Raw genomic sequence first — 12,829 nt, forward strand, 5'->3', positions numbered from 1 at the left:
ATTAAGCATAGAGTTTGGCAGGTAAGTAGTATAAGAACTGAGAATCATGGATATATTGTCCACGTTGCTGCTCCTGCTTTAGCTCAGAACATTTATGGTAATGGGTGATTTGGGTGTTCATCATACCTATTGAAGTACTATCAGCATTAAAATTATTGATTCTGATTAACATTATTAAATGTTCAGTAAGAAGGGTGGAGAGGTTGATTGAAATCACGTCTTGACGACAACGGGGCCAGAGGGATGATAGAGGATTTGCCACAATTGCCATTTCGTGCCAGTCTTGGAAAATAACTGGATGTGCACAAGTGCCCGGAGGTAATATTGAATTGATATCCTTCAGACTGCCAGTAGGTGTAGTGAACTGACAGAACTTATTGAGCTAGATACAAAGCCTAAGCTAAGTAAATGCACCTATCATATAGAAAAACGCCGCAAAGGGATCGCAGACATCTAACTAAAGATTGCAGAGTGTACCGTGGACACCCAATATGATTCTTCTAAATGTAATTTATACCCGACATACAATATAACATATAAGTATTTCTCAGATAGACGTACACATCACATACAATGGGGTAAAAACTCCAAATGGATTAAGTTTATGTTTGAGAATCTGCAGCTAACTGGGCTCTCGTTGCAACACTGGTCCTTACAAATATCAGTGTGGTCGTTTGCTCTTCTGTCTTTTTCCCAGCCATAGAAACGGAATTTGCGAATACATACGAGTAAATTTTCTCTCGTGTTAAGATGTTGCGCGAATGCAGTCGTTTCCATACAAAGCCGAGTAGTCAAGTAACAATTATCTCACGTTTCAACTAAGTAATTGCGTGAAAATCGTTTCGTTTCATGTGTGTTACCTTGAGTCAGTACTGCTAGGTTTCGAGTTATCCTAGTTTGGGGTAGGATAATAATTCTGTTCTAAGGGAATAGCTAAGACGTTTCAGGGCTATTTACATGCGTATTTAATTACTAACGCAAATAATCGCCGTCCACTGTGTTTGAGCAGGGCATTTATAAACGATTCATAAACGAATCGAGAACAGTTGGCTGAGAAGCTAAACAGAGCTTTAAAACGATGACATTTTTTTTTAAACTTTAAACAATCCAACGTTAATCGTGCGGTCACTCATTCTGATTCGTCAACAGGCACCTCAAAATGCTACCGAAGCAATAGTGGCGTTCAAAGGAGAAGGATCAGTATTACCAACAGATAATTACGGGGGGAGGATTAATTTTAAAATACCGACAATCCACCCACAATAGCTAACGATATCGGTAAAAAAAAACTACGCTGCAGCTGAGCACCCGGCCATTGTTTGCTGTGCTGGAATTCGCTCTGGTAAGCGGTTTCCTTTGAAGGCAGCAAAAGGCAGCACGCCTGCCAAAGGAGACCTTTGCTGGGAAAATTCCATCATTAATACTAATAAACAGGTGAAGTACGTCTATGTTCCGCAACCCATGAAACGGCAGGCAGCCTGTCCTGTTTTTAAAAAGCCTTTTGATATTCTAGATCACTGTTGCAGACGGACACGTTCAGACCGAAATATGGCGGCCAATGCAGTCCGTGCCTGAGCAACAGGGAGCTCTACATGGAAGTTCCTACAGGCACTGGCATATGCACTAAACGGTCGCCATGTCTGTAAATGACAAAATTCACTGGCTGGTGCCACAGCTGGGGCGCACCCGGATTCCGATTATCGATTAGGGGGACCGCCGGCTGCAGAGAATCTGAGACTTCAAATTTGGACTGTTGGATTCCGAGGACCGGCGACGGTTTTTTTTTATCAAGCTGTGGGGAAGAGGGGAGTCCGTGCCAATTTGGGAATCGGGGGAGGGGGGTTATGAAATGATTCGTCCAGTAAAAGACACATGACATTGATATCTGTAAATTCTGGGCTAGAAACTGGGGTTTGGGTGCTCGGATCTAGGGGATGACACATCATCCGCGGGGCCAATGTTCACTCTGCTCGTTACCTCGGGCGCACGATAATGAAGAGAAGATAGAGAGACACGAGTTTACATCCCTGGTCGGGCGGGGAATCTTGCGCTGAATTCCTTGGAAATCCGTGGGAGGGTGTAAGGATGCCTTCTGAGCCTGCAGTGCATCTAGAAGTGTGAATTCTAAAATGGCGGGATGTATGGGATGGCGAACATTACGCTGGATGGAGAGTGGAAGCCTAGTCTTCCATGTGCTTAGCGAATTGGAGACACTTCCTGGACGTTTTGGGGGAAAGGACTGACTGACAGCGAGCCACCGCTGCCCAGAAATCGCAGGACTTAGATTTTCGTTTCGTCTTCCTCATCTAAACCCCAATGGGTTCACATCAACAAGGTCTTCGCTTGTGTTTGGCTCCTTTGCGGCAAATGGCGCCTGAAACCATGTCACGCAATTGCCACAATGTTCGGCGAATGTTTGCAGTTTTTAATTCCATTTCATTTTCTTCAGGGAAAACAAGCCCCACGTACGCACCCAGCACGGGTTATCAACACTGATAACACATTGGTTCGGCCGTGAGTTACACTGTATTCACCAGTCAATCCCGAGAGAATGGGACTTTATAAATCTAGGTTATTGGCGACGAATCCCGAACGGTAACGTTCCCTTGTGCCGTTCTTGACACCAGTTTGTGAGCACGCGTCCCTTTCCTGGGTTCAGAAGGATATCACAAAGCCCAGAACCCAGCCAGACATCTGAGAAACACTCTTCGCTCAACCTGTTCGCATTATCTGAATCCCTTATCTATGATATAACGCGTCCGAAGGCACAGCCACACTTGACCTTCGGGAGTCGGACACATTACACCGCAGTTATGGCATTTTTAATTATTAGACTGACCACATGGTACGGTTCAAGTTAAAACCAGGAGTTGTTTCACCACTCGCTTGACTAGCACGAGATACCGTTCTAATTTACCGGTAATCCCGGGGTTTATACTATATTTGGCCAAATTCAAGATTTTGAGTGCTAATGCACGCTCTTTCTGGGTTTTTAATGAAAATACGAGCTGGCGACCGCAGTGATTTAACGAAGATGATTCAGCAAAAAGAAATTGCATTTTTCGGGAGCAGACTTGGAAAATGTTGCGAGCAGTATTCTAAAGACTCGATGAAACATACCAGACTCCTGCCATCTTATAAGGTTGATAGCCTGACGTAGGCAGTAAGTGTGCTAAGAGCGTTAGAAACTATAAAATTGTATCTCCACTATCAAAAATCCTTTTGTACTCGTTTACTTTGCGTCAGAACTTCCAAAAATTATCACGGTAAAGTAAGGTTCTTACGAAGTCACTAGCTTGAAGGATGACCTCATGACATATGTGTAGGCATATTGTCAGTACTCAGTCTGGGTAGTCATACATTGCTGGAAACATATTCTGTATTTCCTGGAACGTGAAGGAGACTGTGATTCATGTTTACTGTTTATCCCTGTTTACTATTTCCCCGTGTTTACCTTTACGGAACTCTAGCCCTATTGGCTGAACTGAAGCTGGCTTCGCACAGTTTTAGTTTCTGCTTTAGAACAGAGAGGCTTTGTGCTTATGAAACATAGTATACAGCCAACAGCATGAGTGGAGGATATTGTTCTTTAACAGATCTGTACTACGCCACTTGCTGGGATTCTTGGCCAAACTATTGAAATCAGACAAATTCCCGGACGGATTTGTTTGAGATCTACTATAATTAGATGACCAAAGGTTACGGCGCTGATATGCAAACTCCCTGATAATGGTAGTTGTTGCAAGCTCGTCCATAATTTGGAGATGCAGATGTGTGTAGTGTCTGTTGTAAGCATCATTATGAGTACGTAGCGCGGAGCTTGTTAGATACACGAGTCAATTGTTCTAAGTCTTTTGATCTGCGTACAATGGATTAGCGGGGCTACTGTTTTACAATCGGAAGCCTATTCAAATCTCCTACGGAAAGTACTGGACGTATTGCTCAGAAAGACGGGATTCAAAGATATGCACACAAGACCATGTCATCAAATGTTTATCTGGCTGCACAAAGAAGGGTCGAGCGTAGTCGTTGATTTGTGAAACGTTGAAGTTGTCCATTCATCAAAAATAAGGCCTGACGAGTATCTCCAGCCGTTTAGATTGTGTCAGACCTCCAGTCCAGTAGATTTTCCTATTGCTGATTATTTCAATTGACGCTGGTGGTGTCATCGGAATTGTCATCCTCCTGGACTACAGAGCATATCGTCCACCAACTAACAGGTGTGCAGAGTTAGGATTTATAACGGTTACTATCACACCCCCTTGGCACACTTCCAAGGATTCACAAAAGACAATTTGAAAATAAGGCCTACATCGTAAACGTGATGGTGTGGAGGTTTAGTGATCTTCTTGCCTCGCTTCCCTGGGTCTGCATGGTCGCTAAAAATTTATTTCAAGTATGTTTTGCTAGGCAATGGTGCTGCTGAAAACTGTACGTTGGTCCAGTTTTCCGTACGGTCTCCCCAGACTGAAATTCCAAAATCCAGTTATCTTCCCACTGCGTAATAGGGAATGCACGCTCGCCTTTCAAGAGTAGATGATCTCGACACAAGTTAGCTACAGCCAGACTAGGGAATTTCCAAGCACGTATAGCTACATATTGTTGAAGACACGCTCATCATTGTCACCAGCATCCGACCTCTACCCCCTGCTCATCAAAGAACGGACCAGCTGACAATTAGAGACAAGTGACAAAAAATAAATCATACGCGTTGCTGCAGGGGCCAGTTATCATCCAAATACTGGACGACTGCGCAATGAACTCCTCTATGGAATTGCCAAATCGGCCATTTACTCAAATGTCTAGCATGTATCTCTGTTTTCGGCGGATTTTAGAACATCTAGCCAAAGTCTATTCATTTGAAGGCAACTATCCACGTGTATCTGTAAAGGATTATACAGCACCCGTTACAAATCACCATCTCTTTCTTCCCAAGCTGGAGAAGTCATTCAATTACTTTTTTAGTCTTTCTGAGATGGTGCCTGAATTTTATTTCGCATTTCAGTTCCTAAATCCGTCCAGTAACTGCACTTCGCCGCATTCTTCAGATTCCAACTATGACAATGATCTTAATGGCAGTATGCATCGTGAGTTTAAAATTAAAATTGTAAAACCAAATGCTTACTCCAGGAAGCTAACCAAAACCCTTCTACACCTGGATTTGTAGTTATTCTGGATCATTTTGTTTCACGATCGGCGAGATAAACGAATACCTCGCGTATTATGGAAGTCAAGTCTCGTTCATGATTGCATTTCCAGATAAATACTTTGAATGAGAGGTCGGCTCAGAGTTACAATCACTTTGATGACTGACTCCGTGAAGAAGCATTTCTGGGTCAGATGTCTGAAGAGCAATGATACTTTGAAGTACAGTTATTTCACTCAAGTCACAGGATGTTGCCTCCTTGACTATTTTAATCTGCACCGTTTGTCAATGTGACACAAATAAAACTGTGGTTTCCGTGAAATGACGCCAGCTGGTAACCACAGCTACACACAGAATAGAATGTGACTCTAAAATGTGCAGTAAGATTTCAAAGGCAGCTCCAGAGATTCATCATTTTACTCACTTAAAAACAGTACCAATGTACTTGGGGAGAGTAACTTCACAACGACTGCATATTAATTTTACAATGAGCGCCACAAATTAGTAATATGACTCAGGTTCGTTTCTTAGAATTTCTATTCACTGTTCAGCTGGTAGTAATAAACGCCAGATCAAAAATGGCGTGCCTTGGATACAAAACATCAACATTCATCCTTTATATTACTAACTGCCGCCCTATTGCAACAGTGACTGTTTCCTTAAAAGCGTTTTCACATATTTACATTCAAGCACAAAAAAAATACAAATTTATAATAGCAGCACAAGCTCATTAGCCTTGGAAATATCAGACAGGAAGTACAAGGCATTTGCACATTTAAATAGCACACATATTATCACAAATATTAATCGATAATTAAAAAAAGAAATAAAGTATCAAACATTTTTAATATGGTTTTAGTAAATAAGTGTTAGATCATAAATTTTTGCTTAAAAAAATTAAAAATCCAAATTTAAGAAAGCAGGTTCGAGTGCCCTTTATTGCCAGTCTTCCAGTCTGGCTTCAGAAACATATTTACTTCTACTTATTAAATGTGCCTATTTATAAATACATTTTCATACATATAAGCTGTTCAGTTTACAGAATGAAGATTTGGGATAAAGAGTGCATTTATTCTAATGATTTCTGCTTTATTCTACATGAATTCTTGGACTGATTTAAGTCTCCTTCACACTGTTACATATTCCTTAAATGTAACTGTGAGGCAGTTTGCTGTGACATCTGTGATAATCAGATTTCCCAGATAAGGTTTGAGTCCAGTCCAGGGATATTGCTGATCACCTTTCACTGATTCTTCTTTCTCCTCAACCTCCACCTGCTGTGCTGTTGCCTTCTGAGGCACTGGCCTGGACTTGACACAGCTCAGATCAATGGGTTGTTCAGGGTTTGAGTCCAAAATGCCATCGATTCCCACATTTCGATAGCAATCGACTGCATCTGCCTCCATTAGGTCTTCTTGCTCCAGCTGGACCGCACTGCCCGGGACACTGATGCTTCTGCATGTCATTGGTTTTTTGGCCTCATTGTCCACAATGGGTTCTGACAGATACCGCTTTCTGGAATGGGGTAGATTGGAGTAAAGCCTATCCCTATTAGGGATTTCTGAATCACAAGACCATCGCATTGTATTTGGTTTGTTACATTGCTCCTGCTCCAAGAGGTACTGATCCTTTTGAGTTCTCCCCTCTTTCTTATTTGCTGTTTCATTTCTTTCTGTGCCACATACTTCCCCATTCAAACTTTTACTTTGAGCGGAAACTGCTATCTCTTTGACCACCACCGATGTAACACAACCATCTTTTTCATTCTCCGCCTTTTTGTTTACATTGGGAATCTTTGTTACCTCTTCCCTCCCATTTGCGATATTATCCTTAACCTTCTCTACTTTCTCCTCTGCCACGGTAGTTTTGCTATGGCCATTTTTGACTATCCATAGTTCTCGCTCTCCAGTTTTGCTTGCCACTGACTCATTCCCTCCATCCCCATTCTTACCATGTTTATCTTTTGCTGACTGGATCCCGCTACCCATATACTTGCTCATAACTATTACAATTCTACCATTTTTATTTTTATTTTTCACTATCTTCATTCTCCCATTGATGCCATTGTGTTTTACACTTTCCTTGGCTATTTCTGGCCCACTTCCCGACTTCGAATCCATTTCCTTGATCACTGGCTTCTCCACGCCGCCAACACGAGTATGACTTCCACTCTTAATAAAACTGTGTAGTGCTTCTTGTTCCTGAATGGGCTGGTGCAGCTCCTGGCTTAGTTCTGTTTCACTCCTGTGACAGTCAGCTTGCTGACTGGGGTACATAATATCTGGTTGATAATGATGATGTTTCTTGCTGTTGAGTTGGTAATAATGTTTAGTAACTTGATGTTGACGTTGCTCCTCTGTGTTACAGGGCTTGTACTGATGAAGCTTTTTACTGTTCAATTGATATTGACGTTTGATAGGCTGTTGCTGGATTTCACTCTTTGATCGTTCATCTTCCACATAAGTATCCTGTAACTCTGAAGGGACATTTGAACGTCGAGCAAAGGCTGGTAGCTGAAAATTGAGAATAAATACATCAGTATTATTTAGATTTCAAAAATCTAGAACCCATGAATTATAAGGCAAGGTAATGACTTAAATCTGTAAACTGGCTCCTTTTATGCTAAAAAGTGTGAAGTTGTATCTTTCCATCAAGGTCCACCTAATACAGGCAAATGGTTTTGTCCCTCTAATCATTCCACTTGCCTCTCACTATTCATGTTCCATTTGCAGCACAATGGAACATACTTCAATTCCATTTTCAATCTAAGCTATACAGTGGAAGGAATCCAATGGTGGCTCATGAATAATGTATTACTGGATCACTTCTGGTCAATGCTTTAGGCAATCATTTGTTTCCTCAAAATCCCAACAATTCTCACAAATTAATCAATTTCTGAGAACTGATAACCATAGATTATCACCAAATCTTAGACGTTCATGCTGGAGTATGAATGGAGGTTTGGTTATTTATTACAAATATTGCTTTGGACAGCAACAACTCTTCTCCTTTGGTATTGCTCGACAATCGCTCAGCCGCCATCACCAGATGGACAAGTGTGGTAGACACATGTAGTCGCCACCATCTGAAGGCTCCCCTCCAAACTGCACCTTATCTTGCCTCAGTATATATCACCAAACTATCATTATAATTAAATCTAATCCTCCAAAGCTACACCCAGTAGTACAGCTGTTCAAGAATGAAGCTCATTACCACCAGTAATTAGAGTAGGTAAACTCTGCAAGCTTTGCTTGTGGCATGCATATTGATTTAAATCAATCTATACAGTCTGGATATATTCCTTATTACTTTGAAGTGTATTACATTATATTACACAATTACATGTTGCTAATTCATTCAGAAATTATATAGAATTATATCCAAGATGTAGTCAAAAACATTTGCCTCACTTCACCTTTGGAGCTAATCATATTATTAAAGAAGTAGGAAACTAAATGATTTTATATTCAAATTTACCGTCTACTTTCTTGGATCCATTTTTGTATCAACAAGAAGCTCCAAGCTCCATGCTAGTGTTACTTTACAACATTACACTGACACTGAACATGTATGTACTGTTAATAACTTTTACTTTGAACTTTGAACTAACTCATCTGACTATTATTTGTCTTATTTTTTATTTAGAAATACAGAATGCTTACAAGGCCCTTCCAGCTCAGCAAACCCATGCTGCCCAATTACACCCATGTGACCAATCAATCTACTAACCCACACATCTTTGGAACGTGGCAGGAAACCTATTCTAAGCAGGTGTGCATACTGCAGTTTGACATATATTAAATATTAATCGAACTATGTCCAACAGAACAACTCAGAAACAGATGGCATTTGACTGCTCATCCTGTATTTATCCAATCAGGTTTATACCTGACAGGTAACATTACCTGAACCAGTAGGTGTTTGGGCTTGGGTCCTCGTTTACGATAACCCATTGTCTGTTCTTGTCTTTCTCTGCAATCAATGATTAAAGACAGGTGAGCATGAAAATCATTTACTAATCAGTTTTAGAAGTAATTTCTATCCACACTTCTGAACAGATTAACAGATTGTATATTCTTGGATACATTATACTCAGAATTTAACTTAAAACATGGTATGACCAACAATCTCTTTGACTAAAAGAAAAACAAAAATACTCACTACAGGTGTTGACATCTCCCTACCAAATGAATGCCTAAACATCAAGGATATATTATTAGCAATAAAGTTTTGGATTTTCTTGGTGAATAGTTGGTTTAAATTTATACTTGGATGAATGCAATCTTCTCTATTAAACAACCTTTTCAACTTAAACAAGTAGCTGTGCAAAACACAGTTTTAATAATTTGAAACCCCATAGTGTTGAAACCTTTTCAATGACCGCCATTTCCATTTCCAGTTATGATCTGAAATATTTGGAAAATCAAAAGACAAACTGCTTCTGATTTCAGAAGCAATGGCCCTTGAAGTAAGGTTCAGTAAATCTAACTTCACAAGGATAAGTTATTCTGGAGCACACATGTTCCAAATAGTCTATTACAAACTTGGGAAACAATTATCAAGATTTAGGGCAGAGGATAATTTTACAGCACTTAGACTCCATTAACATGTGATTTTGAGCACTCCTCCTCCTCAACAAGTACCAGCTTAAGGTTTAAAGAAGAAACTTGATTTAATGGCCAGACTAGGTCCTAAGATGACCATCCCAATGGAATACCACATGCAGATCAGTTTTACATGTTCCAATACCTATCCAGACTGGGAATATAGCCCAACTTACTGTTTATATTCCAATGTATTATATTCCCATTTTCCCAACTTTATATATAAATAGAATACCAACGGTAACTTCCCCTCGAAAGTGCCAGAGTCTAGTCAGCAGAGTTCATATAGCTCTCAGTGCCCAGTCAAAAGGTGAGCAAAATGATCCCTAAAATATTTTATCCATTGTTAATACTTGTTTCTCTACTTCAATGATGCGTACGCATATAAAAATGTCATCCATAGCCCAAGGAAACTGTTCTCTCCTTACCCTTTGGCTCATCTTATTGTTTACAAACATGTTGTCTGAAGCATGTACAACAGACAAATAGCATTTCTACTTGCTATTAAGTGGGTAGACAATTACCCAAATTAACATGCATCAATTGATTTTTATAACTGTATTCCTGTTATATATGAATGGAATGCTTTGTATTACATCAAAGTGGAATTCTGAATTAATTTAATTTAAATAGCTTTGAATTAATTTAAATTAATTTAAAAAGTGCAGTTCTGAATAAATTTAAATGCTGCTAATCTAAGCGTATTTCCTATAATGCAACTAATCAAAGACCACTGCTTAAGAACTTTAGTAACCATTGCTTCAAAGTATAAACTTATCATTCTACTTTCATTTTACAGACTAAGCATAGCATTTACTGTATGTGGGGTTATGAGTCTACTGGTGTGCTCTTGCAGTAGTCAAAAGCTGCAAAAGGTCACAGATCCACTAATAGTCATCAATTGACAACTGACAGCAGGTAGAAATGGGATACTGCCTTGCAATCCTTGACCCGTTTGTGGTGGTCTTTCTAATTGCATCTAAAAGAAAAATAATGCAGTCAGCTTCTACTAAATGCAAGAACACATTTTTTTTAAAGCAAATCGTTATTGACTGCCCAATTAATCCTGGCCTGTTTGTAAGCAACTTTCCGTCCCTCCCACCCAGTTACACGCAGCACGAGTCCACTGTATTTATTCACATGATTGCAGGCCGCTATGGCAACCCCGTGAGCCACTAACCACTCGGATCGATTATCGTATACCTAATTAAAAAGGATATGTAACTCTGCGCGGCCTTGCTATTTTTTTTGAGGTTACAAGGATGGTTAATTTAGCGTTGCCCCTTTAAAATCACACTTGTGTGCCAGCAGGTGCACGAGAGAGAGAGAGAGAGAGAGACGTTCAGAGGAGCCTCTGAAATAGGAACATCGCAGATAGTCGTTGGAACAACGTTTCGAGATCTGACAGCACAGTCCCCTACACCAGACTCACTTAGGAGGTAAATGCACCATCTAGCTTCGATCTGCAACATCGCACCAGCAGTTACATCACTATTGCAGTAGTTACTAAGAGTTTTTTTAAAAAAAATTAAATGTATTCCCGAGTTTGACATTTATTATTTATTTTTCTCTGTCACAATAGTGCCTTTATTAATGGCAAGAAATCGTAATATCACCCGCTGACACTGGATCCCGCTCTACGCACTCCCCACTTTAGAAGGGCCATCCTAACTTGGAATATTTAGTTTCGGGGTTTCGCTAACCTCCCTGACTTTCCAGCTGTTCCGCTCACATCTACGCCGCAAGAATGAAGCTGGCCAGTCTGGTTTCTCTAGGCCCTCTAATTTCGAAAGCTCTCGTTTCTGACCCCCTTTATTCTCCGGCCTTTTAAAAAATATATATTTCTTGCGGCCGAGTCCTAGGTGTGCGTCCTTCCCTCATTTATTTACCTGTGCTGAAAAGCCAGGAGCAGCCGAGGATCCAGGATATTCTCTTCTGGCTCCCACGTGTTGTATCTGCAGAGAAGACCCCAGCAGGTCAAGTCAAAACCTCTCACAATTTCACAAGCGGGAAAAAAAATAAAGCCACCTATTGCTGCTATTCAAGCAGTGTATAAGAGAAGCCATTTTCACTTCTTTCACACACTATCATATCTGTTTCACAGTCCATTAAGACATTCCAGGACTCTCATTGGCCATTTTTTTGTTACATTGGTTATCTACTAACAACTCACAGTTGGCATTAGTAAGGAGGGAAATGTCTGTGATCTACAAAATTCTTCCACTATCCACACCCACCCACCCGAACGCGCACACGCTGTAGTTTATCTATTAAAAAAACATGCAAAATGGGACTCACTTGGGAGACCATCCCCTCCATTTCACCAGGTATTCGACTCTACCCTGTGGCGAAATAAAGACAGTGTTCGTCATAGGAAAGGAGAGACAGCCCTATTACTGATCAATAACGTGGCGGAATTAGCGGAGAGGTAAACTAGAGCTGGTCAAATTTACCTTCCTGATGCGCTTTTTCTCGATGCTCTCCACGGCAAATACGTGCTCCCCTGCGGCTGGCAACTCCATATCGATGCGAGGAGCTGGACGGACGCCGCTCGACCTTCAGTGCGCAGTATTTCGCTGCTCCGGGGCGCTCTCCGCCTGTCGACAGCCCCCGCTTCACTTTCCCTGCTGTGCCTTTGGCTCGCTTTCCGAACGGGCTTTTCCGTCCTCTTGGATCCTGACTCGGCAGTCAGAGATCTCTCCGCTCTATCCCTCTCTCTCCCTCTCTCTCTGCTGCAGAGCCGGCAACGCAAAAACGCAGCAACACAACGCTGTGGCGTCAGGAGCTGGAGCTGTCAATCAATGCAGCCCCGCCTGAGGTCGGAGAATCTAACTACAGCACCAAATACGGGCAAGACGCAGCCTTGTATGGTAATAGCAGAAAGATAAATTATTTTTCTCCAAATTGAGAAAGAATGACACGAAAATGAACGCCAGAAGACTGTGCTTTTCTCCCCCACCCTCTTTCTCTTCCAATTGTGACTATTCCATCGCATCTAAACAATGTAATTCCCCGGGTTCGCAGTTTCGTTCCACTGCGAGGTGCAAATGTCTTTCGTGTCCTGTTCTAATTGGCTCTG

General features: G+C 41.1%; 1 protein-coding gene across 1 annotated transcript; it reads right to left on the minus strand.

The window, feature by feature from the left end:
• Nucleotides 1–5,545: 5,545 nt before the first annotated feature.
• cbx4 (chromobox homolog 4 (Pc class homolog, Drosophila)) lies at nucleotides 5,546–12,628 on the minus strand. The gene is made up of 5 exons (XM_073026153.1): nucleotides 12,204–12,628; nucleotides 12,049–12,092; nucleotides 11,640–11,705; nucleotides 9,052–9,118; nucleotides 5,546–7,659 (listed from the first exon to the last, which is right to left on the minus strand). The coding sequence occupies exons 1-5, from the start codon at nucleotides 12,270–12,272 to the stop codon at nucleotides 6,274–6,276; spliced, it is 1,632 nt and encodes a 543-aa protein (XP_072882254.1). The 5' UTR covers nucleotides 12,273–12,628; the 3' UTR covers nucleotides 5,546–6,273.
• Nucleotides 12,629–12,829: the final 201 nt, after the last annotated feature.

Source organism: Hemitrygon akajei, chromosome 22 (assembly GCF_048418815.1).
Source record: "Hemitrygon akajei chromosome 22, sHemAka1.3, whole genome shotgun sequence".
In the NCBI taxonomy this organism is placed as follows: domain Eukaryota; kingdom Metazoa; phylum Chordata; class Chondrichthyes; order Myliobatiformes; family Dasyatidae; genus Hemitrygon; species Hemitrygon akajei.